The 24,182-nt window shown below is 35.2% G+C and overlaps 1 protein-coding gene across 1 annotated transcript in view; it reads left to right on the top strand.

The window, feature by feature from the left end:
* The window catches only part of DUBAI (Deubiquitinating apoptotic inhibitor), a 212,399-nt gene that overhangs the window by 31,020 nt on the left and 157,197 nt on the right, over positions 1 to 24,182 (top strand). Inside the window, exon 4 of the mRNA XM_090402619.1 lies at positions 6,976 to 7,082. Coding sequence (XP_090258745.1) covers positions 6,976 to 7,082 — 107 coding nt within the window. The remainder of the gene's footprint in view (positions 1 to 6,975; positions 7,083 to 24,182) is intronic.

Genomic DNA, 24,182 nt, shown 5'->3' with positions numbered 1-24,182 from the left:
TGAGCTATAGTCCGTGTTAAAGTTCTATTGTTGTACACTTGTGCGTGTGTGGAACCACGCGATCTCCAGTATCTGATAGTAGAGCTGAAAGAGTCCGGCACATTATAGCTGAGATTATTGTTCATATGAAGAGGGTCCAAGGTGATTTCTTTTGACTCGACAATGCGCCGTTCTACCTCATCGTGGCAAATGTGTAGGTTTGAAGTTGTTATCCAATTTACTTCATGTTGGCAGCTTTCGTTGTTCGTGTTTATTGAAAACAGGACATGACCTGATAGGGCAGTAGCTCTGGTTCTCTTGTAAGCAATGTCTCTGTGATGTTCGTCGAGACGTAGGAGGATAGATTTCTTCGTTTGGCCATAGTAAGGTTTTTCTGCACTCACATGTGACTTTGTAAACACCTGGGAATTGTAGAGGGTTGTGAGATTGTTTGTAGTTGCTGAAACTTGATCTTATTTTTGGAAGAGTCGAGAAGCACGTTTGTATGTTAAACTTCTTTAGGATTCTACTCAATTTTTTGGATAGTGTGCTGATATATGGCAAGGAGATTACAGTCAAATATTATAGCTTTATAATTGTATAGCTTCAGAGTGTCTCAATGTTTTCAGTGTCTTTTAATAACTTTCTATGTTCTTAACGCCTGATGAAGTCGATCCCGACAAAACATGTTGCATTTCAAATAAATCTCAGTTTGTTATAATTCTCGGATTTTTTTTAGTCAGTTTATATAAAAATGAATATATATATATATATATATATATATATATATATATATATATATATATAGACCACATTATATATTGAGGAAAACAAACAATACTGAACTAGATATTAAAAGAGATATTAAACTCATTTCTTTAGTGTGTGCAGATGATGCTATTATTCTCTTATGAATGCTCATCAAATCTTCAAGACTTATATATCAAATTGAATAAGTGCTATAACAAATTTGGCATAAAAAATCAGAAAAAAATAATAACCCTTTTATATAGGGAACAAAATGCCAGTTGCATTTTCAGCTTGAACAAGTGCATTTTACTTTGCACAATTTTTAGTATATGTATCTGATAGTTTATCTTTTATTATTATTATGGAACTATTTTTATTCAACTTTTGAAGAAAATTAGGAAAGTTAACTGATGACACTAGTAGCAGAACAAAGATATTAGCAACAAGCTAGGCACTGTTTAATATTTAAGATAAATAGAAACAGCCAGAGGCAGTATGGTCATGGAAAATTGGACACAAAAGACATAGATACAGAGAAAAGAGAGAGAGAGAGAGAGAGAGAGACCAATATACAGATGGATTAATGCAGTTAAAGGTACTCTAGATAATAGAAGAATAAGGACTGATCATGTCTGAAACTTTGGAAAAAAAAAGTTAGAGGGGTTGAAAGCAGCAGTGTATTGTACACAGTCTTTCCATAAATACTGCTATAACTTCTGCACTGCCCACAGAATTGCATGAGCTCGGTTCTGTAAGTGGATTTGACTGTGTACAGTCAACATTCACGTGTTTATCAGTAGAAAGAGAGTTGTCTAGCTGTATGGGTTAACATGCAGTGGGGAAATTATGAGAACCGTGTAGCTGTAATAACACTTCACAAGGTTTAATGCATAGCACCTAGGATTTGGAGAGGTCATCGGCCTGTGTCAGTGATGGTTGGGTGGGGGAGTGACGTATCTGGGTATCTGAGTTGCATTTCTGTGAGAAAGGGGTCGAAACCTCTGCCAAAGTGTATCAAGACACCATGCTGGAATCTGGGGTATGGCTCCTGAACAATTTGTTTCACAGCAGGCATTGGACCTTCCAACAGAACCCAACCCTGCACACAAGGCAAGGACCACACAATAGTGGTTGGAGGCAAATGTGCCTTACCATATATCCCCATCTAATTGGTTGTTTGGAAGTCCATCCTGAATCTATTGGACTTCAGATTGTGGTTGAAACTTGAGAAAGAGTAGCCTGCAAGTACCAACACCCAGCATAGCAAGCCTGAAGGTTGATTTGGAGAGAGAGAGAGAGAGATTTGGCAGCATTTCCATTGGATGTTATGCATGCTGTTATCGATATATGGCATCACAGATTTAGGGTGTACACAGAGGCAAAAGGGGAACATTTCAAACATTGAGTGCTACTATATGCACTTTATACATGTGGTTTGTTTGCGCTGAAAGCTGTAAATGGTTTACTGATAGATTAAAGGTTTATGCACTGAAAAGTTGTAACAGTATTATGGTTAGACTAGGTATTGTATTGTATTAAACCATTATGGATGTCAGTGGTGCACCCAGAGACAGGGGGGCAAGGGGCCCTGCCCCCCCCCCCAAAAAAAAAGGAAAAAAAAACACTAGAAAATTTTCCAAAAACCTTTTTCTAATTAAAATTCTTTTTTTTTTTAAATTTATGTTGTGTCGTGTCTTCTATTTCTATACTACTTATAAATTAGTGATCATTGCAGATGCTCAGTCATAGGTCGTATGCGATGCATAGTGTGTATTCTCAAATCATCTACTCAACTCCCCCCCCCCTCCCCCCGAGATTAAATCCTGAGTGTGCTACTGATGAATGTGTAAATCCCTTGAGTCTGCATCTCATTCCCAATAAATGATGAGATAAATAACATAAAACTGTGTATATTATTATTATGAATTATCATGTCTTGCGTTCCTGTATATCATGTTCAGTGATGACAAAAATGGACAGAACTGCTGCTGCTGCTGTAAAAATTTATTATCTGTTGAGCCATTGTTACTTAAAAAAAATTTTTTTTTATGTGTCTCTTATTCACAAACAAGGTTGTAAACCTATTGTACGTTTAGTACCATAGGCTATCTAAGGTTGAATAATTTGGTTCTCCTGTTCTAAAGCCAAAGTACAGTACTTTTCAAGCCACATCAGGCCTCCAGTAAACAGGATAATTATCTCACACTCAAAAACAGAATTTGTCTACCATTATATAACCTAATGCAACCATCCATGCCACGTTAGGGTTTGAGTACACAGCCTGTTGGCTGGAGAATAAAGTAATGATATTTCATAATAAACATATGCTATTAAAATATGCAAAATAGTTTCCATAATACAGTTGATGATGACCATTTCAATTTCTTGGGAAGAATTGGGTTTGAATCCTATTTAGACATTAGAAACCCTTCTTCATTTTTTGCAAATGAAAATGAGTTAGTCCACCTTACATATAGAGGTGGCGATTCTTAGTACATAGTTTACTAAGATACTAATACACTATGATAAAGATATTAAATAATTTTACGCTATTTAATATAGCAGATAAGATAGAAATAAGTAAGTTTCTTAATTTTCAGAAATACAACACAGCAAGACAATGGCATAAACTTTGAACATAATAGAATCAGAGCACATTTATCAAGTCTAAATCAGTTTAGGAAGGTGATTATTCTGTTTTTGATGTCTTTGAGTAAAGAGAAGAAACTATAAGCACTACAGATTCACAGTCTTTAAATGTTAGAATTAAAAGATGGTTACACATACATCTTAAATCATGTTAATCTTTAATATCTGAGTCCTATCTCTTTGATGTAGACCCTGTTTTTATATTTGTATTGCAGTTTACCTCAAGATAAATAATTCACTTTCATAAAGTGAGTTCTAACATTTTTTGTTTACGTTTTGGTTTCTCATGTTTTTTATATTTACTATGACTGCATCCAGGATGAAAGATGCAATCTTAACAGCATTTATAGATCGCACAATTCTTGCAGTTTGTCTGTTTATTATTTTGAATCTCATCTTAACAGATGAGTCAGCTTTATGAATTTTAATATTAAGTAAACAGTTTAATTTCTTTTTTTTTTTTTTTTTACTCTGTTGAGTAATACAGTTGTAAGTCAGTTATTTGAGTTGTAAGTCAGCAGTTAGAATTGAAGTACAGGAAGATGGTCTAATGTTAAATCTGGTGTGAGACAAGGATGTACCTTATCCCCTCTGTTATTCATTATCTATATGGATCACCTTATGAAGGAAAGTGGTATTAAACCTGATATCAAAATTGGAGATGTTAATGTCAGCTCTTTGCTTTATGCGGATGATGTTGTACTTCTAAATAAATCCGCTACAAGTCTGCAAGATTCTCTTACTAAATTGAATAGCTGTTGTAATAGACATGGTATGAAGGTCAGCAATAAAAAGACAAAGACAATGAAAATAGGTAGAATCATTGAAAATGTCAACTGTGTTGTGAATGGAGAACCTGTGGAACAAGTGAAGCATTTCAGCTACTTAGGCACGATTTTTACTGAAGATGGTAAATTAAATATAGAAATAGACAACAGAATCAGCAAAGCTGGTATGGTGGGAAGTCAATTGAATAAATTCATATGGAATAAGAGAGAAATCAGTCGGAACACTAAATTAGCTGTATACAAGACAGTGTTCAAACCAGTTTTAACTTATGGATCTGAGAGCTGGGTCAGAAGTAAAACACTTGACCAAAGACTAGAGACCGCAGATATGAGAGTCCTGAGAAAGATTAGAGGCGTGAACAGATGGCATCAATGGCAATATCATATTAAAAATGAGGATATTAGGAAAGAACTTGACATTGTCAGCATCCAGGAATGCATTAGCAGAGCTAATCTCAGGTGGTATGGTCACTTAAATGGAATGGGAGAGGAAAGATTAGCAAAACAAGTGTTCTCTGCCAAGTTGGCAGGAAAACGACCCAGAGGAAGACCAAGATATAGGTGGATTGATACGGTACAAAGTTCCTTAGACGATAGAAATATAAGATCTGATAATGTTGGAGTCTTGACAAGTAACAGACTGATTTGGAGGAAAATTGTAGATAGGAAGTTAGTAATGATGTAAATTTTTCATGTAGTACTCTCATATCCTGTACACCCCTTGAGGATACATGGCAGGAATTTGATGATGATGATGAGTAATACAGAGAAAAACAAGAAAAGTAGTAGCCATTTATCATCTTTTTATTTCATATATTATTATTGATAGTAATTACCAGAAGCCACTAGGCTAACCGCACTTCGCAACTATATGCCTGGGGAAGGAGTGTCCTAGGTTCGATTCCCGTCGGTGACATGAGGAGCTGAAGGATCTTCCTCAGCCATAGCCAAGTTAGCCAGTCTTGGGCGTGGACAGCAGGGTTTTTTCCCCAGTTTATTCTGGGGTTTTTCATCCCGCAAAGCAGGGAAACTGACCTTGAGAACTTAACACTACAGGCCATAGGATACACCGGGGCATAGGGCTGACCACCTTATCCTGTAAACGGAGTGAGGTCCGATGATCAATGGACCCTCAACATTGCAAGGTAAAAGAGGGTATAAAGAAGATGAGATGAGATGAGAATTACCAGAAGAAAATTTTTTTACTCTATCTGCAAAGGCAGATGAAATGGGTATTGGACCTGGCTGCTGCCAGGGGCCCCGAGCTCCAAAACTGGAAAACTATTATACAACTTTGTCCAACCAAATAAGTTATCTGCAAATTATTGCAATGTTTTGAAATGAAAATATTAAATCGCATATTATGTGTTTAGTTTTTTATTATAGTGAAGCCCTAGTTCTCTTTGTAGCATATACATACAGGGTGTTCGGGATAAATTTGACAGTTTCGTAAGGAAAAAGAAAATCTTCTTTGTATCTATTAAATTTAATGAATTGACAAAAAACATTACAGGCAGAGTTAATTACAATACTATCAACAAGATTTACTCAAAATAACCACCATTAGCATCGATCACAGCTTCAATTCTGCTTCGGAACCTCGAACACGCTGATGCTACAGTCTCCCTGGGAAGGGCTGCAAAAACTGTTTTAATTTTATCCATTAACTGGGCTTTTGTATTACTGGAAGTGCGATTGGTGTCTTTTTCAACTGCGCCGCATACAAAATAATCCATGGGGTTAAGGTCTGGGGAGTTTGGAGGCCAAACATTTGGACTGGTGAAGTCGTAGAAATTTTCAGACAACCATTTTTGACTTTTCCCAGAGGTGTGGCAAGGGGCCGAATCCTGCTGCCATACATACGGCCTACCATTGGCTACCCTTGTTATCCAGGGCTTGACTACAGTTAGCAACTCCACGAACAAAGCCCGAATTCCAATGCCAGGGTTCTTCAACACCTGTTCCTGCAGATTTGCAGATCGTCTGCTAGGGATCTTTCTTCTTGCTACATCCTCGTAGTCACCATTGCAAGTCTCTAGTTCATGCCTGATTGTTTTTACTGTATTCAGGGAGCATTGGGCAGCAGTCGTAATATCCTTATTTTGATGGCGGGCACGAATCATCATGATACAAGTTATTCTCTTCCATGATTCAGGTGGGTTCTAGCTATCCATCCTTTCTGACATCTTGTATATGAATGAAGAAGGGTCCAAACTTTTAAATGAAGAGAAGTGTGTGTTAATACATGTAACTTACGGAAAAATATAATTAATTATAAATATGTCAAATTTATCCCGAACACCCTGTATATAAACTTTTTTTTTTTTTAGGAGTCCCCCCAGCTGACATAATTCACCCATGTCCAGTTATATAATTAAACTGCTGGCACAGTTAGCCACAACATATCTGCCATCCAACCAAAAGGGTTGGAATCCTACCACAGATATTGATGTTTGTAATTGTCTTTATGTGGGAGATGAATTTCATTGACTGGTGTGAGACCCTCTGTTCTGTTTATTAGAGGCCTGAAGTGGCTTTTAAAAAGTCCGTGTTTGGTCTCTAGTGTTGAGTTTCTAGATTATATATATATATATATATATATAAATTAATTCCAGCTGCGTTTCTGGATTATGTAATAAATAAATAATATTAATAAATGAAACTAAAAAGTAATAAAGAAATCTTTCGTCCACCTATGGTACTAACGTATTATAGGTTTACTACTTTCATGGCTGGAAATCACACACACACACACACACACAAAATTGCATGTATAAATAATAGTTATAATTCTATAAAAAAATTTCAGGTCTTTATTTCCTGGGCTGATTACCATCAGAATTCTGTTGCTGAGATATTTAATTCTCTTTACCTTGGTAATTTGTTAACTGGACAGAAACCTAGAAATGCAGCTAAGTAAGTAGATAAGTTGTTCCATATTTTCTTATGTATGTTCAGTCATTTAATTTTCCTGTATACATTTTGCAGATTTTTTTGTTCAACTTTTATACTTAACTATCAAACAAAAATTTCATGCAGTTTAATGCAGCACAATATTTGATGTATTTGAGAGACTAATTTGTAGTATTTGGTTATACCATTAGGTTTTTTTTTTTTTTTTAAGCATTTTCAAATCCTTATAATATATAAGGATCAAATCCTTATAATATATTCTCTTCAAAGTATTGTAGAGTTTGATGACTCAAACAAATTAAAAACATAATACAACAGATATGCACTATAGTGAACACTTCTATAAATACTTTTACTATTATTACATGATACTTCCAAGGACTTATTGTGGGAGGGCACACTACTCAACCACACACACAACTTATTGTCTTCCGTTTAATCCTCCAATGACATTATTATCAGCATGCAACGGCATCCACTGGCTACCACTATTAACAGTGTTTTTTGTCTGTGAATTGTGTGTGTTCTCTTGGCTGATTTGATTATATGCAGAAAAACCTGAGTTTCCAAGAGGGGGAAAAAAAACTTGCTACCTCTGTACAAGATCAGCTAACCCCTTCAATTGAAAAAAGCAATATAAAGATTCCTCTTGTCATGACGAGAGTCAATTCAGATCTTTTCCATTCAAAGAATGCAATGTTTTATTGTTTTATCAATTGCACTACGGAGGTGCTTAAAACTGATATTGGAAGAATTAAATATTATTTTTAATCCTTTACCAGTATTGTTTCACTGCATTTAACTTCTAGTATGAGTTTCTTTTCTGATATTATTGTTTGGTTCAAAGTTCTTCATGCTTATATATGTGATGTTTGAAGTAACTATCTTAAAATAGTCCAAAAATATACTTTCGAATTTATTAACAGATGTTTTATTCACTCAGTCAGTATTTCCCATATTAAAATCTCCCATTAATACTACTTGCATTTCCATATCTTAATAAATAAGTGAGCCCATAATCTTATCATTATATTCACCACTATAATAAGATGCTTCCTGTCAATTGTACTGATTTCCTCCTTATTAAGTTAAAATATATGAAACTTTCTTTCTGAATGGGAATTTTATGAATCATCAGTTTCTATAGTCCAGATTTTTCATTACAGCTAATTCATCAGTATTAGCCTGTAATACTACCTTATAATTCTCCTCTTGTACATGAAGAGTAACATTATTAAACCAAGATTCAGAAATCCTCACAAATGAAAATGTCACTCTCATCAGAGTTCGAACTCTCCTCTGATTTGTTTAAACACTGGTCTTGTCATTTCTTTAATTATTTTTTTGTTCTTACTTCAGATAAGTTGCCAAACATTCCATTTAATTTAATTTCTACATCTGTTAAGAATGTTCCAGATATTATTACCTTACCCTGCTAAATAGATCTATCAGTATTCATATTGATACCCCCCAACACGCACGCACACACACACACACATTGCCAGTATTCAGTGAACTCATTATTTAACTATTTGCATTCAGAAGTGGAAAAAATGACACCAGTATGATGATAAAATCAGAAGCAAAGATCAGTTGATCCTTCTTTATTTGCAGTTAGTAAGATGCTTTAATAGAATCATTCTCAAGGCAGAATTTTCATGATACATAACATAGTTGTAAGGATTATGCAACAGTTTGCCCACCTTTTGGAAAGACCTTGGTTTGATCCTCCATTTATGGGGTTCAAACCAAATCTTTATAAGTACTTTTCAGATGAAGATGAGTTAACAAGTCTCATAAGGAGGTACAGAATTTTCCCTTCTGGAAATTCAGAATTTTCATCCTGAAAAACAAGCACACTATCCAGAGAACATAACAAACATAATGCTAGCATCATAACATTTTGCTTCAGCTGTAATGCCAACCAAACCAATATCATATATAGTCTATTATGGCAGAACAATAGCCCTCAGTTTTCTCTTCAGTACCAATGAAATGTTAGTCATGAGGCATAAAAGGGAACAAAATTGGAGAGCACTAATATTAACGAATGGATGAAAAATTCTCAGAAGAAATATACTAAATTATATATATATATATATATATATATATTAGGGGCCACTTAAGAGTCAAGGCCAAATAACTTCCACGTTGCCTTTCAGGAATGTGCCTGAAAAGTTATCTACTGACTTAATGTCAATTCCTCACCTTCACGTGGTGTGCCCCATTAGTAGATATCTTCTGGGTACTGAATGAATAAGAATGGGCTGGCAATTTGGGACATAGACAACTAAATTGTACTCTCTATTGTCTTAAACCATAAATGGTACAACATGATGAGATTTCATGCCAGCTGAGGCGTTGCCTGGTTAAACAAGGGCACCTGATGTTTTCATTAGGGAACAAGGGTGAAGAAAAGTTAGCTACTGGAACAAACTCCAACTCGACATCTAAAAAAGAAGAATAAACCCAACATCAGAAGAACTGAAGATAGGAACAATAAATATAAGGATTATTAATGGGAAGGAAATTGAACTTGCAGAAGAATTGGAAAAGTACCATATGGACATAATTGGCATTACTGAGACAAAGAAAACAAAAACAGGTGCGATATTACTAAATAATAAGTACAAAATGCTATTTTCAGTCAATAATGATAAAGGAAAGGAAGGACTAGTGATAGCATTCAAGATGAAGATAAAACATCTTGATTGGAAAGCAGTTTCAATTAGAGTTGTGTGGGCAAACTTCAAAATCGGGACATGGACAATGAAACTTATTTGTGCCTATGGTCCTGCAGAAGATTCCTCCAAGGAAGAAGTGGAGGAATTTTTTGAGTCATTGGAATAGGCAGCTGACATAAAGAAAATGGAAAAAGTGGTCCTTATTGGAGATCTGACCAGCAGATTAGGAAAGGAATCCCATCAGGCATATAGGGAAAATTTGGGGAAAAGGGCAAAGCTAATAATAATGGTAGGTATTTACTGGACTTCTGCTCAAGTCTAGTCATTACTAACACCATGTTTCAACATAAAGATTTGCACAAGTTCACATGGAGAGAAAACACAAGAAAAGACACTTATGTACTATAACAAGGTGACAAATACCTTGGAGAGGAGATGCATATACAGTGGTGTACTTTGATTTTGCAAAGGCTTTTGATAGACTGACACATAACAAGCTCTTAAATAAATTGAAACAGATGGGATTGGATAACAGACTTCTGTGTTAGATCAGTGACTGGCTGTCAGATAGGTATCAGAAAGTTGTATATGGGGGTGCAGTATCTCGAAAGAGAAAGGTCACCAGTGGTGTGCCGCAGGGGGCAGTTTTGGAGCCATTGTTGTTCAATTTGTATGTTAATGCCTTACAAGAGGATGTGAATAGATTGTATGAATGGGCAGGTAAGTGGAACTGTTAGTTCAATGTTGCCAAGTGTAAGGTTTTTGAGATTTGGTAAGCAACGATAGGATGCAAAGTATACACTTGGTGGGGAAACTTTAACAGAAGTAGAGGAGATGGGCGATCTCGGAGTGATGGTGGACAAGGACCTAAAATTCAGGGGGGGCCACATTGCACAAGTTATGAAGACATCACATCGAATAATGGCAATGATGCTGAGAACCCTGACATGCAGAAATAGAGAGGTTATGATCCCATTGTATAAGGCCTTGATCAGGCCTCATATGGATTATTGTGCACAGATTTGGTTGCCAGGTTTTCATGGTGACGAGGATATGTTGGGAAGGGTACAGAGAAGATTCACAAAGGTAGTCAGTGGTCTTTGGAATGTGGAGTACGAGGACAGATTGAGAGAATGTAAGTTGCAGAGCCTCATGAATAGGAGGAAGAGGGGTGATATGATTGAGACATATAAGCTGGTCAGGGGTTGTTATCAGGTAGACATGGAAGAGATTTTCTCATAGAGTGGGAGAAGAGAGTACAACAAGAGGTCATTGCTGGAAACTATAAGGAGGGTGTGAGTAAAGGAGTGAGAAGCAGGTTCTTTGCATGGAGGGTGGTTGGTGAGTGGAATACATTGCCTGAGTGTGTTGTGGATGTGGACACATTGAATCAGTTTAAGACACGGTTGGATGAGCATTGTATGCAATAATAAGTACATCCCACAATGAGTCTTTAACTCCATGGAGGTCATATGTTGATAATAATAATAAGAAAAGCCTCATTGATTCAGGATACAAGAGTGTACGGAGGATTTGAAATTGGTAGTGACCATTACTTAGTACTGAGCAGGATTATCATCATTAAATTCCTGACATGTACCATCAAGTGGTGTACAGCAGTGGTTCCCAAACTTTTTCGGGCCACTGCCCCCTCGACTCCATAAACTCATCTTCAGTGCCCACCCCCTCTTTACCTGACCCCACCCTACATTCAGAAAAGCGATTCACACAACCTACAAGGAACAGTAATAACATTTTTAAAACAAATTATTAATTTACAATTTACATTTATTTTAAATCCAAAAAAAACATTAACTTTAATAGCAACTTTACATTAAATCTAATCAAACATTGTATTATAATGCTATTCAATAGCAGCCATTGACTTGAATGGTCAGAAAATCCTTAATGTGATGGATGGGCTTCATGGAGTGATACCAGTTTTCCTATGTCTGGTTTAATATCACTTAGCAGGAGTCTTAAATCTCCACATTGAGTTATCTGGAGTCTATTTCTTTGTTTCAAAAGAAGTTGCATGACCACACTAAAACCATGTTCCACCAAATATGATGTTGGAAATGCAATGAGGAACTTCTTAACCACTCTCCACAGCGAAGGATAGTGTGCAGAGATTTCTTTCTGCAACCAAAACTCTTGATAAGATTTCTTAAATTTTGTCTTCAGCTCAAAGTCATTTTGTAGTTCAATTAGTTCTTCCTCCATGGCTCCCACTACCTCAGTATTGGAAAATGGATTTATTACCCAATCTGGAACTTCCAATGAAAGTAGATCCTTAAATCACTCAGTCATATCTTCATGCAGCATATTCAAATGGTCACAGGAAACTTGCAGATCATCAGTTTGCACCCTACGCTTTCCATCTAACTCGGACAGGCTGGGAAATTGGCAGAGCTCATGATGGCCTAGGTTTCGCTTCAACAGATTTAACTTTTGAAATAAATGTTGAGATAGAAGATTTGGCCTTAATTAGATTGATATCATTGCCTTGCAGCAGCAGCAAATTAATTTCATCAAATTTTGCAAATATATCTGATAAATAAGGAACATCATGCCTGATAGCTTTGAGTTCATCACTGAGCAAAGCCTTTTTGTCTTCAAAAACTCTATAATGGTATCAAAAAAGATCATCACTTTTGAAATTTGCCTCAGAGAGATTGAAAGAAAGTTAAATTCTTATTTACTTGTCAGGATGTACCTTCTTCAAATGTTGGTTTATTCTGGAAGGCTTCATGGCCTTATTAGAGAAGACCCTTTCATATAATAGGCAGCTGCTGGTTTTTTGGTGCTGGTATGCATCCATATTTTAGGTATTCAATGCTATACTGCCTACATTTCTTCTTTGACATATCTGCATCTGCCATTTCTATTCTGGAACATGCAGAAATAAGCATACATACATTAGAAATTGTTAATTCTTGACCACAAAGATTAATGAACATTACCTATTATTTAGATATTGGTCAAGTGTAGGTGAATAACTAATTTAATTACCAACTAGTTTTGCTGGCTTGTGCTGTCGGCTTCATCAGGGTACAATCAGGAAAGTAAAGAAATGAAAATTACACGCTAAACCTTAACTGACCTTAAAAGAAATGTAGGCAGTACAGCATTGAATACCTAAAATATGGATGCATATCAGCACCAACAAACCAGCAGCTGCCAATATGCCTATTATATGAAAGGGTCTTCTCTAATAATGCCATGAAGCCTTCCAGAATAGAACATTTGAAGAAGGTCAGTTAACGTTTAGCTTGTAATTTTCGTTTCTTTGCTTTCCTGATTGTACCTCGATGAAGCCAACAGCACAAGCCGGCGAAACTAGTTGGTAATTAAATTAGTTATTCACCTACACTTGACCAATATCTAAATAATAGTTAATTTTCATTAAGCATACATACATATTTGAAAGCAATTTTTGTAAATAATAATCTTTATCTTTATATCCTCATAATATAACATAACCTATAATTTGCCAAGCTGTGACACAACACTTACATAGCTAAAAGCTTCACATTTTTGTTCAGTAAACAAGAATGTGGGAAAATACATTATAACACACTCAATACTATTAATGTAAAAAAAGGACGACTTCAGAAATTACCAACAAACGCGAAAAGTGTCTTGGAAAACAACGAAAAAGATCTTGGTAACAACAATAATAATAATAATAATCAAACAGCAGCAATTAATTATTGCACATTTCAGCATTTTGCAGCATACCTTCAGTACACCTCCTGCTTCCCCCTTGCCTCTTAGCAACCCCCCCCCCCAGGTAATCCCACCACCCACTTTGGGAACCCCTAGTGTACAGGATATGATAATACTACATGAAAAAGTTACATCATTATTACTTCCTATCTACAGTTTCCTCCAAATCAATCTGTTACCTGTCAAGATTTCAACATTATCAGCTCTTATAATTCTCTCTTCTAAGGCACTTTTTACTGTATCAATCCATCTATATCTTGATCTTCCTCTGGATCTTTTTTTTGCAAAGCTGGCAGAGAGCACTTGTTTTGCTTATCTTTCTTCTCCCATTCTGTTTAAGTGACCATACCACCTGAGATTAGCTCTACTAACACATTCATGGATGCTAATAGTGTCAAGTTCTTTCCTGATAACCTCATTTTTAATATGATATTGCCATTGATATAACAACCTATAATTTGCCAAGCTGTGACACAACACTTACATAGCTAAAAGCTTCACATTTTTGTTCAGTAAACAAGAATAGGGGAAAATACATTATAACACACACATTACATAATACGTTATTGCAATAATTAAAAAGGACACACAACAGAACCCATAGAGATCCAAAGAGGAGTAATGCAAGGATGTCTATTATCCCCATGCCTATTCAACACATATCTAGACGAAGTTGTAAAGAAGGCCATAGACAATGGGCCTGGAATCAAGGTCAATGGTTTAAACATAAATAATATCAGATATGCAGATCATCTCGTCCTTATTGCAAGAACCCCAAATGAACTACAAAGGTTGATAAACAAGCTCAATGAAACCTGTAAAACATATGACATGACAATAAATATACAAAAGACATAAGTGATGAAAATAGGGAGGAACAGAACTATCATCTCAGCCACCCTAAATGGAGAACAAATAGAACAAGTAGACAACTTTATTTATCTTGGATCAAAACTAACAGAAACAATAGATGAACTCGAAGCAATCAAACACGGAATAGCGATAGGATGGACCACTATTGGAAAATTACAAAAAATCTGGAAAATCAACAAGATATCTAAGCAAGCCAAAATCAAATTATATGAATCAATAATTATACCAACAGTCATCTATGGAGCAGAAGCATGGACAGTTAAGAAAAGAGAGGAGAAAAACTGCTGGCATTTGAAATGAAATGCTTAAGAAAAATAAATAGAACAAGTTGGATAGAAAAGAAAACAAACAGCACAGTCAGACAAGAATTATTGTATAAAAAGACAATAATAGAAAAAATTAGAAAACAACAACTGAGATGGTTTGGCCACACTGTATGCACGAAAGCAGACAGACTTCTTAACGTCCTAATCAATACTTTTCCAACTGAAAAAAAGAAGACCTGGAAGACCAAGAATTACCTGGCTGAAATTAATAAAGAACATTTCGGGATGTAGAACATATAAGGAACTTTTTCGAACAGCACGGAATAGAGAAGACTGGAAGATCCTGCTGAAGGGAAGGCTCAACTCGTATTAGACGGAAGAGTAGAAGAAGAAGATTGCCATTGATGCCATCTGTTCACACCCCTAATCTTTCTCAGGACTCTCATATCTGTGATCTCTAGTCTTTAGTCAAGTATTTTATTTCTAACCAACTCTCAGATTCATAAGTTAAAATTGGTTTGAACACTGTCTCGTATACAGCTAATTCAGTGTTTTGACTAATTTCTCTCTTATTCCATATAAATTTATTCAGTTGACTTCCTACCATACCAGCTTTGTTGATTCTGTTGTCTATTTCCATATTTAATTTATCATCTTCACTAAAAATCATGCTAAGTAGTTGAAATATTTTACTTCTTCTATAGGTTCTTCATTCACAATGCACTTGATATTTTCAGTGTTTCTGCCCATTTTCATTGTCTTTGCCTTGTTATTACCGACCTTCATACCAAATCTATTACAACAGTTATTCAATTTAGGCAGGGAATCTTGCAGACTTGTATCGGATTTATTTAGAAGTATAACATCATCAAAAAGTAAGAACTGAGATTAACCTCTCCAATTTTGATATCAGGTTTAATACCACTTTCCTTCATAATGTGATCCGTATAGATAATGAATAACAGTGGATAATGTACATCCTTGTTTGACACCAGATTTAACATTAAACCATCTTCCTGTACTTCCTTCAATTCTAACTACTGACTTACATCTCAAATAAAGACTAGATATTGCTTGATATAATGCCCCAATTGACACCATGCAACTGTAGCATTTTGAGTAGCTTTTTTCTCTCTCTCTCTCTCTCTCTCTCTCTCTTGGCACCTTGTCATATGCCTTTTCCAGATCTACAAAACTTAAATACAGATCTTTGTTATATTCCCATGATTTCTCAACTATCTGTCGTAAAATGAAGATCTGATCATGACAGCCTCTATTTGGCCTGAATCCAGCTTGTTCTTCACCAAGCTTCCCTTCCACAATCCTTCTGAACCGTTTCTGAAGTATACTTGCATAAATCTTACCAGGAGCACTCATCCTAAATCCCAAATTGCCAGCCTATCCTTGTTCGTTCAGTATCCAGGTAGATACCTAACAGGGTGCAGCACGAAAGGTGAGGATTGAACATTAGGTCAGAAGCATTCCTTTAAAGGCTATGTGGAAGTCTCCTCTCAGTTATATAGCTTTGACCCTTAAGCAACCCACTAAGCAAGATAAAAATGGATATTACATTGAAAAGAACAGTATGTAAGGAAGTTTTAAAAAGGATTAAAGTTGAGCAGCTTTTACAAGTAAATTGTAGACTCAACTATACAAACATTATTGAAGAAAAAATAAAACAAATTGAAAACAAGAACCAAATCTTGGAGTCTCAGTGGCAAATTCTGAAGAAGACATTGATTGATTCAGCTAGGGATGTATGTGGTGAAGTTGTCTGCAAGAATAGCAAAATGAGAACACCATGGTGGACACAAGAAGTTAATCAGTCCTAGAAAAGAAGAAAGCATACCAAAAGTTCCTAGCATATAAGTCAGCAGATGCCCTAAAAGAATACAAAATACAGAATTGGAGAGAAAAATATGAGAGGGATAAGCTATGTGTAAAAGTAGCTAAACAAAATCATGGGAAGACTTTGGTAAGAGTATGGAAAATAAATATCAGGATGAATATATAAGTATTCCAGGCAAAATGTTCTGGAGGTTATTGAAGAAGCTTGGAAATGGAGGAAAGAGTACTATAAAAGGAATCAAAGATGATAAAGGTGACATGAAGACTGAAGATAAGAATATTCTTATTTTGTGGAGTAATTACTTTGAAAGACTGTTAAATGAACCAGGTAGTGACAGAACCATACTAGCAAATTTTCAGGGGGAATGCAAAGAGGAGTACATATCAATACTTGAGGTAGAAAAACCGTCAAAAATTTGAAATGTGGAAAGGCAGCTGGAGAAGATCATATTCAACCAGAAACACTTAAGTATTGGAGGTATAAAAGTTTTGCAGTGGCTACACTGCATAATTCAGAGGGCCGTCAGAAAGTCGAATTTCCTGATGATTGGAGTTTGATTAGTTTGATGGGTAATTAAAAAAGGGAATAAAATTTTATATGAGAATTACAGAGGCATTTCTATACTAAGTATTCCAGATATGATTTATGCAAGCATACTTGAAAAGAGTTTAACCACCTTACAGGCCATTATGGATCAAATACGCATCATCATATGCTTCATATCCATCATATATTTCAATGTAATATCAATGGTATTACAATTTTAATATGCACTTCGCATCCATGGTAACCTGGACGTATATATATACGTCTTGGCCGGTAGCATGGTTAATAAAGATTGTGGAAGAGAAACTTGGAGAAGAACAAGCTGGGTTCAGGCCAAATAGAGTTTGTCAAGATCAGATTTTCACTTTAACATAAATAGTTGAGAAATTGCAGGGATATGACAAGTATCTGTACTTAAGTGTTGTAGATCTGGAAAAAACATGACAGGTGCCCCAGAGAAAAGCTTTCCAAAACACTACAATTATATGGTGTGAAGGAACATTATACAGAGCAATACATAGTCTATATTTAAGTTGTCAGTCAGTCAGCAGTTGTAGAATTGAAGGAAATACGGGAAGATGGTTTCGGGTAAAATCAGGGGAAAGACAGGGATGCACATTATCTTCACTGTTATTCATCATCTATATGGATCACATTATGCAAGAAAGTGGCATCAGGCTTGATATTAGAATTGGAGTTGTCAAACTGAGCTCTTTGCTTTAAGCAGATGATGTTATACTCCTAAGCACATCTAGTGCAAGTCTCCAGGATTCATTAACTAAACTGGATAATGGCTGTAACAAATTTGGCATGAGAATCATCAATAAAAAGACCAAAACTATGAAAATAGGTAGGAGCATTAAAAAATGGATCTGAGAATTGGGTTAGAAATAAAACATTTGATCAAAGACTAGAGACCACAGATATAAGGGTTCTGAGAAAAATTAGGAGAGTGAACTGTTGGCATCAATGGCAGAATCATATTAAAAATGTAGATATTAGAAAGGAACTTGACATTGTTAGCATTCAAGAATGTGTCAGAAGAGCTAATCAGAAGTGATATGGCCATTTAAATAGAATGGGTGAAGAAAGGTTAGCAAAACAAGTGTTTGATACCAAAGGCAGAAAAGAGACCCAGAGGAAGACCAAGGTCTAGGTGGATTGATTCGGTCAGAAGTGCTGCCTTAGAAGCATGGAATGTTAGATTATGACAATATTAGAGTGATCACATGGAGGAAATTTGTTGATAGAAAATTAATAATAATGTAAACCTAATCATGTAGTGCTGTCATTGCAACCTGAACTATTTCCTAATATTTCCTAACTATTTCCCTTGGGGTATATTAGGAAATTGATGATGATATATATGTTAAAGCCAGATCATTTTAAGCAAGTGTTTGGGAGAGTCTACTTTCCATTTCGGTTCCTTCAACTTGACTGTAAAACTTATTTTGATACAATGGTTAGCTTTAATATACAATCTCTCTCTTAACTAATGTTCCTTTAGGAACATTAGTTAAGAGAGAGAAGCTGAAGAATCATCAGTAATATTACCTGTGATTATTCCTGAATTACTGCTATCAAATTCGTGTACACTTGGAGTAAATGCATCATCACGCCACTCGAACAATACATCTTTGGTATGCATTCGCTTACGCACGTTTGTATCGAGACTTTTGTCACTATCTTGCTTGCTTGTAACACTTACATCACCAGGATCTTCTTCAGTACATCTACTTTCACAAGGATTTCCACAGGATATAGTGAAATTGTTCTAATCGCACCTCACTATTTTTTTAATTTTTTTAAATAGCTAATCCATTGTTTGCGTTCTACCTTGTAATTAACTGTTGTCTCCACTGGTGATATCCTGTAATATTCAGGCTGAAATATATGGCCTTAACCCTTTAACTGCTGATTTTATATTCTACTGACATTGTCTGATGTGCTGAATTAATTTTGCAAAAAATTTATAAATAAAATCAATTAAAATTCTTACTGAAGTAAGAAGTCCGGATAGCATCATACATTCTTGATATACACTTGTTCACTCACAAAAATGGCAATAATAGTTACTTAAATATAAAGAGCCAATAGGCTTCATTTCGGCGATATAAACATTATTTAAAATAAGAGTATATTAAATCCCACATTGTTTTAAAACCAAATAAGAAACTCAAACATATACCCTTTGGTATTAATTTGGTCTAGCTACTCACTGATGAAGCCTCAATAAAGACTGAAACCGGTCTGGGTAGTGACCTCCCACCATAATGTAATAACAGCATACATTTCCTAGGAAATGTGTTTTTACATTATGGAAAATACCAAGAATAGCGATCAGAACTTTACCCACCTTTGCTACGAGTTGCCTGCGTTTGTACTACGTACTAGGACTACTTGCATTAGCTCACGCTAGTAATCGCCGATACTTTTATAGTTTATTATACTATATTTGGCATTAAACTCTCTGATACCAATCTTTGAGTTTCTTATTCGGTTTTAAAACAATGTGGGATTTAATATCCCCTTATTTTAAATGATGTTTATATCGCCGAAATGAAGCCTATTGGCTCTTTATATTTAAGTAACTTAATGGATGCACCTTTTTGACAACTCATATAGCAGAGTATATAAGTTCTTTTCGCTATACCCTTTGGTATTAATTTAATTTTAACTGATGAAGCCTCAATAAAGGCTGAAACCGGTCTGGGTAGTGACCTCCCACCATAATGTAATAACAGCATGAATTTCCTAGGAAATGTGTTTTTACATTATGGAAAATATTAAGAATAGCGATCAGAACTTTACCCACCTTTGCTGCAAGTTGCCTGCGTTTGTACTACATACTAGGACTACTTGCATTAACTCACGTTAGTAATCGCCGATACTTTTATAGTTTATTATACTATATTCAGCATGAAACTCTCTGATACCAATCTTTGAGTTTCTTATTCGGCAATAATAGTGTTTTATGAAATTTGCATAATCAAGGATGTCCACTTGATTATGCAAATTACACATATTAATTTATGTAGAAATTAATTAAAATATATAAAGATGACTATTATTTACAACACAGTTATTACTAAGCCTACCAAGTGCCAGGGTATGAAAATCCTAAAAATTTAGCATGGAATGATATTTTTCAAAATTTCAAAACATTTCAAAACCTAACAATTCATCAAAAATATTTCAGTAGAAGGTACAAGAGAAGGGAAATATCTTTCTTTGAGACGCAGTGGTTGATCTCCAGGTGATGGACATCCTTTCAACCTCCCTGTTGTTCTGGGGATATGGTACTTTTGAATTATTTCCCTGATAAGCATGAGTTGGTAGTCTGCTAAGTTTGTGTTTTTTTCAAATTTTACATTATAGAGACAGTGGGAATTTAGAGTATGGTCATATCCAGAAGGTGGAAAAATAGTTTTTTTTGTAATAGCTAGAAAAATGTAAAGTTCTTGAGGGGTGGTGTTTTTCCACTGCTTTAGTCGTGAAGATGGTGTAGATGGTCTATTATTTGTGGTGAAGGTATGAAAATTATTTGTTTCGTCAGCTATTGTTGTCATTAGTTCTATGGTAAAAAATTGTTCAAAAATATCTAAAGCTGAAGAATCATCAGTGATATTACCTATGATTATTCCCGAATTACTGCTATCAAATTCGTGTACACTTGGAGTAAATGCATCATCACGCTACTCAAACAATACATCTTCGGTACGCATTCGCTTACATGTTCGTATCGAGACTTTTGTCACTATCTTGCTCGCTTGTAACATTTACATCACCAGAATCTTCTTCATCTGAAGTACACAATTCACTTAACTCGGACAGTTCTTCTCCCGACTCATTTGTTGTTAACAATTCATCAATTTGATCATCAGTAAGATAATGCAGATATTTACTGGTAGATGCCTTATTGTGAAATCCCTGAAATCCCCACAGTCATTTATGCATCGTGCTGCATATGATTAGTTGCACCAGTTCAAATTTTTCTCTTTAGATGTCATACAAGGACAGAAACCCAAGTCAAATAAACTTCAATTGGTTAGCAATAGATGGAGGAACCTACCCGCTAAGTTTGAATATCTTATGACGATTCTTTCCATACTAAAAAATTGTCTGAATATGGGAGACTTGCCAACCATACATATACGGACTCAGCAAAGCGGGCGTATATTTCCGAGCCTGTAATAATGCGTTCTCAGCAGTTAAAGGGTTAAATAAATAGTATTACTCATTCCTTGTGTTTTTCATGTTGAATTGTCATTAATATAATACTCTGCCTGTAGTTGTCCACCAAATGCACAACCTTGCAGCATACAACAACCGACATTCATTGTTATTATCCATGGGACCAAATCATTCAGATCAGCCTGCAAGAATTGTGTATCAAATATGTTCTTGTCATCCTCTCCAATTTTTCATCTTTAATAAATAACTGAATATTACCCTCTGTTATGATAAAGCAGTATTCTTTTTTGTTCTTTTGTAACTGAATTTTACCATAATTATTAAACTGTATTCAATATGAATAGGACTGGATAAGGAAAAGGGATATACTCTGCCATGATATTTCTGAATTGTGCCAAGGCATTTGACAGAATTCTACATGGATAGAAAAGCAGCTGACTGACAAGCATCAGGAAATGATACACAGAGGCACAAAGTCAAATAGTAGGAAAGTAACCCTGTGATGTACTTACAGATTATGTACTGGTGCTATTTTTATTTAACTGATATGACATATATTAGGATAAATTCTAATGTCTCTCAAGGCCCTAGACTATTTAGTTTTTCTTGTCATCAGCAGCAGCTTACATCTTGTGCATGCCTACTGCATTTCAGCATCCTAGGGCAGTAACTCTATTCTTGGAGGCAAGTGAAGCAAACAGCCAGTCCCATCTAAACAAAAAAATTTCAGCTGTTCTATAAGTAAAAATATTTCAATACATGCATTGTACCATAAATATTTATTTAATTTTGTAAAGGTAAATTTACATGGAGAGAAGAGGCAAGGAATAAGAAAAGTCTCATTGACTATGTTATTGTTCATAGTGATGTTTTCTCCCTGGTACAGGACACCAGAGTGTACAGAGGATTTGAAATTGGAAGTGATCACTATTTAGTCTTGAGCAGGATAAAATTGAATTTCATATTGAAAAGAATAACATCTAAGAAAGTTTTAAAGTGAATAAAAGTTGAGCAGCTCTCAGATGTGAACTGTAGACAGAAATACACAAAGATTGTTGAAGAAAAAAATGAAAGAGTTTGAGAACAGGAACCAAACCTTGGAGATTCAGTGGCAAGCCTTGAAGGATTGATTTATCTAGAGAGGCATGTGGTGAGGTTGTGTGCAAGGATAGAAAAATCAGAACTCCATGGTGGACACAGGAAGTTAAAGAGGCAGTGAAGGAAAAGAAGAAAGCATATCAAACGTTCCTGGCAAATAAGTCAGCTTGTGCTCTTAGAGAATACAGAGACAAATGTAAGAAAGCTAAACACTGTGTAAAACAACTAGCTAAACAAAAGTCATGGGAGGACTTTGGCAAGAACATAGAAAATAAATATCAAGAAGGTGGTAAGATATTCTGGAGTTTGTTGAAGAAGCTTAGAAATGGAGGAAAGAGTGCTGTAAAAGGAGTTAGATGATAAATGTGACATGAAAACAGGAGAAAAATATATTGAAGTATGGAGTAATTACTTCACCAGTGTATTGCAGTTTCATCAGCATTATGCATATATTGGGACTGAGGTACTCATCAGCTATAAGTTTAACAAATTCATCCACACTCAATATCTCCTTCGTGGTTTTTAGATCATTTTTCACCACAACTTTATGGATAGGAATTCCATGATGCTTATTGAACTTAGAAGCCATCCTTCACCACAGTCATACCCACATTATTAAGCAAGCATGCGCTTAATTATTTAAGTGCATCTGTGGTTGTCCATCAAAATAGTAAAGTGGTCAGAGGAATTTCAAATGCAGTCTCATAATTTTGTCTAGACTAAAGCAGGTGCTGGAACATCCATTGCCATAAAATTAGCAGTGTACCTGTAATACAAAATAAATGAAAAATCTCTTGCTGATTTAGATCCCAAATTCAATGAAATTTCATAAACCATATTCTGTGGAAGTTTCTGAAATTTAAATTTACCTTTACAAAAATAAATAAATATTTATGGTACAATGCGTGTATTGAAATATTTTTACTTATAGAACCGCTGAAATTTTATTTGTTTAGATGGGACTGGCTGTTTGCTTCACTTGCCTCTTCCTTCTGCATCTGTATTACTAATAGACCATTGGAATTGTTTAAATTGCATAACCTGATAGTAGTATTATTACTGCTACTATTCATTTTTTTAAGCAACAGCACTTTGTCAGTTATAAACAGTTACATTAATGACAGCTCATCAGCTAATATCTAAATGAATCATTCCACAATTGGAACATTGTGGAATGATTCAATAGTTATCCACTAACCAATAGGAATAAATGATATTTGCATGCATAAAGAGACATTCAATCAACAAAAATTCAAATGAATGTTTTAGTAATTTGTTTCTTTTTGATATAAAGAGGCTATTTGTAAACTATAATATATATATATACAGGTATCCCTTGCTTAATGCTGTTCTGCTTAGCACGGGATTTGATTAATGCACCCAAATTAATTGCAACAATCCTTTTATATATGCTGCAAGAGTTTAATTAACGTGCCTTTAAATTTGCCAATCAAAAATATTCAATCCTTGAGGAGTGTCTCCTGGCCAAGAGAAAGAAAGTCATGAGCATGATGACGTCATTCCTTCTCATTAAGCATTAAGAGTGGGTGTATTACAAACTCCAATTGTTCTGTTGTATTTAAAAAAAATATTTAGATAATGCACCTGTTCATCCAAATTCTCTTAATGATCGGTGTGAGAATGTGAAAGTTTTATTTTTTCCACCAAATACGACATCATTGCTTCAACCCATGGACATGGGCGTCATTGCAACTTTCAACTCATATTTTCTTAAAAAGACATTCTCAAAGGCAGTAGAAACAACAACAGAAGAAAATGCGATTACACTCCAAGAATTTTGTAAAAATGTTGACATTAAACACGCAATTGAAAACATTCATAACTCGTGGGAGCAAGTGTCTTC

Source organism: Typopeltis vanoorti, chromosome 13 (assembly GCF_054136105.1).
Source record: "Typopeltis vanoorti isolate ZY-2024b chromosome 13, IOZ_Tvanoo_1.0, whole genome shotgun sequence".
Taxonomy (NCBI): Eukaryota; Metazoa; Arthropoda; class Arachnida; order Uropygi; family Thelyphonidae; genus Typopeltis; species Typopeltis vanoorti.
Note: the sequence above shows the minus strand (reverse complement) of the source record. Positions and strands in the feature narration are given on the sequence as shown.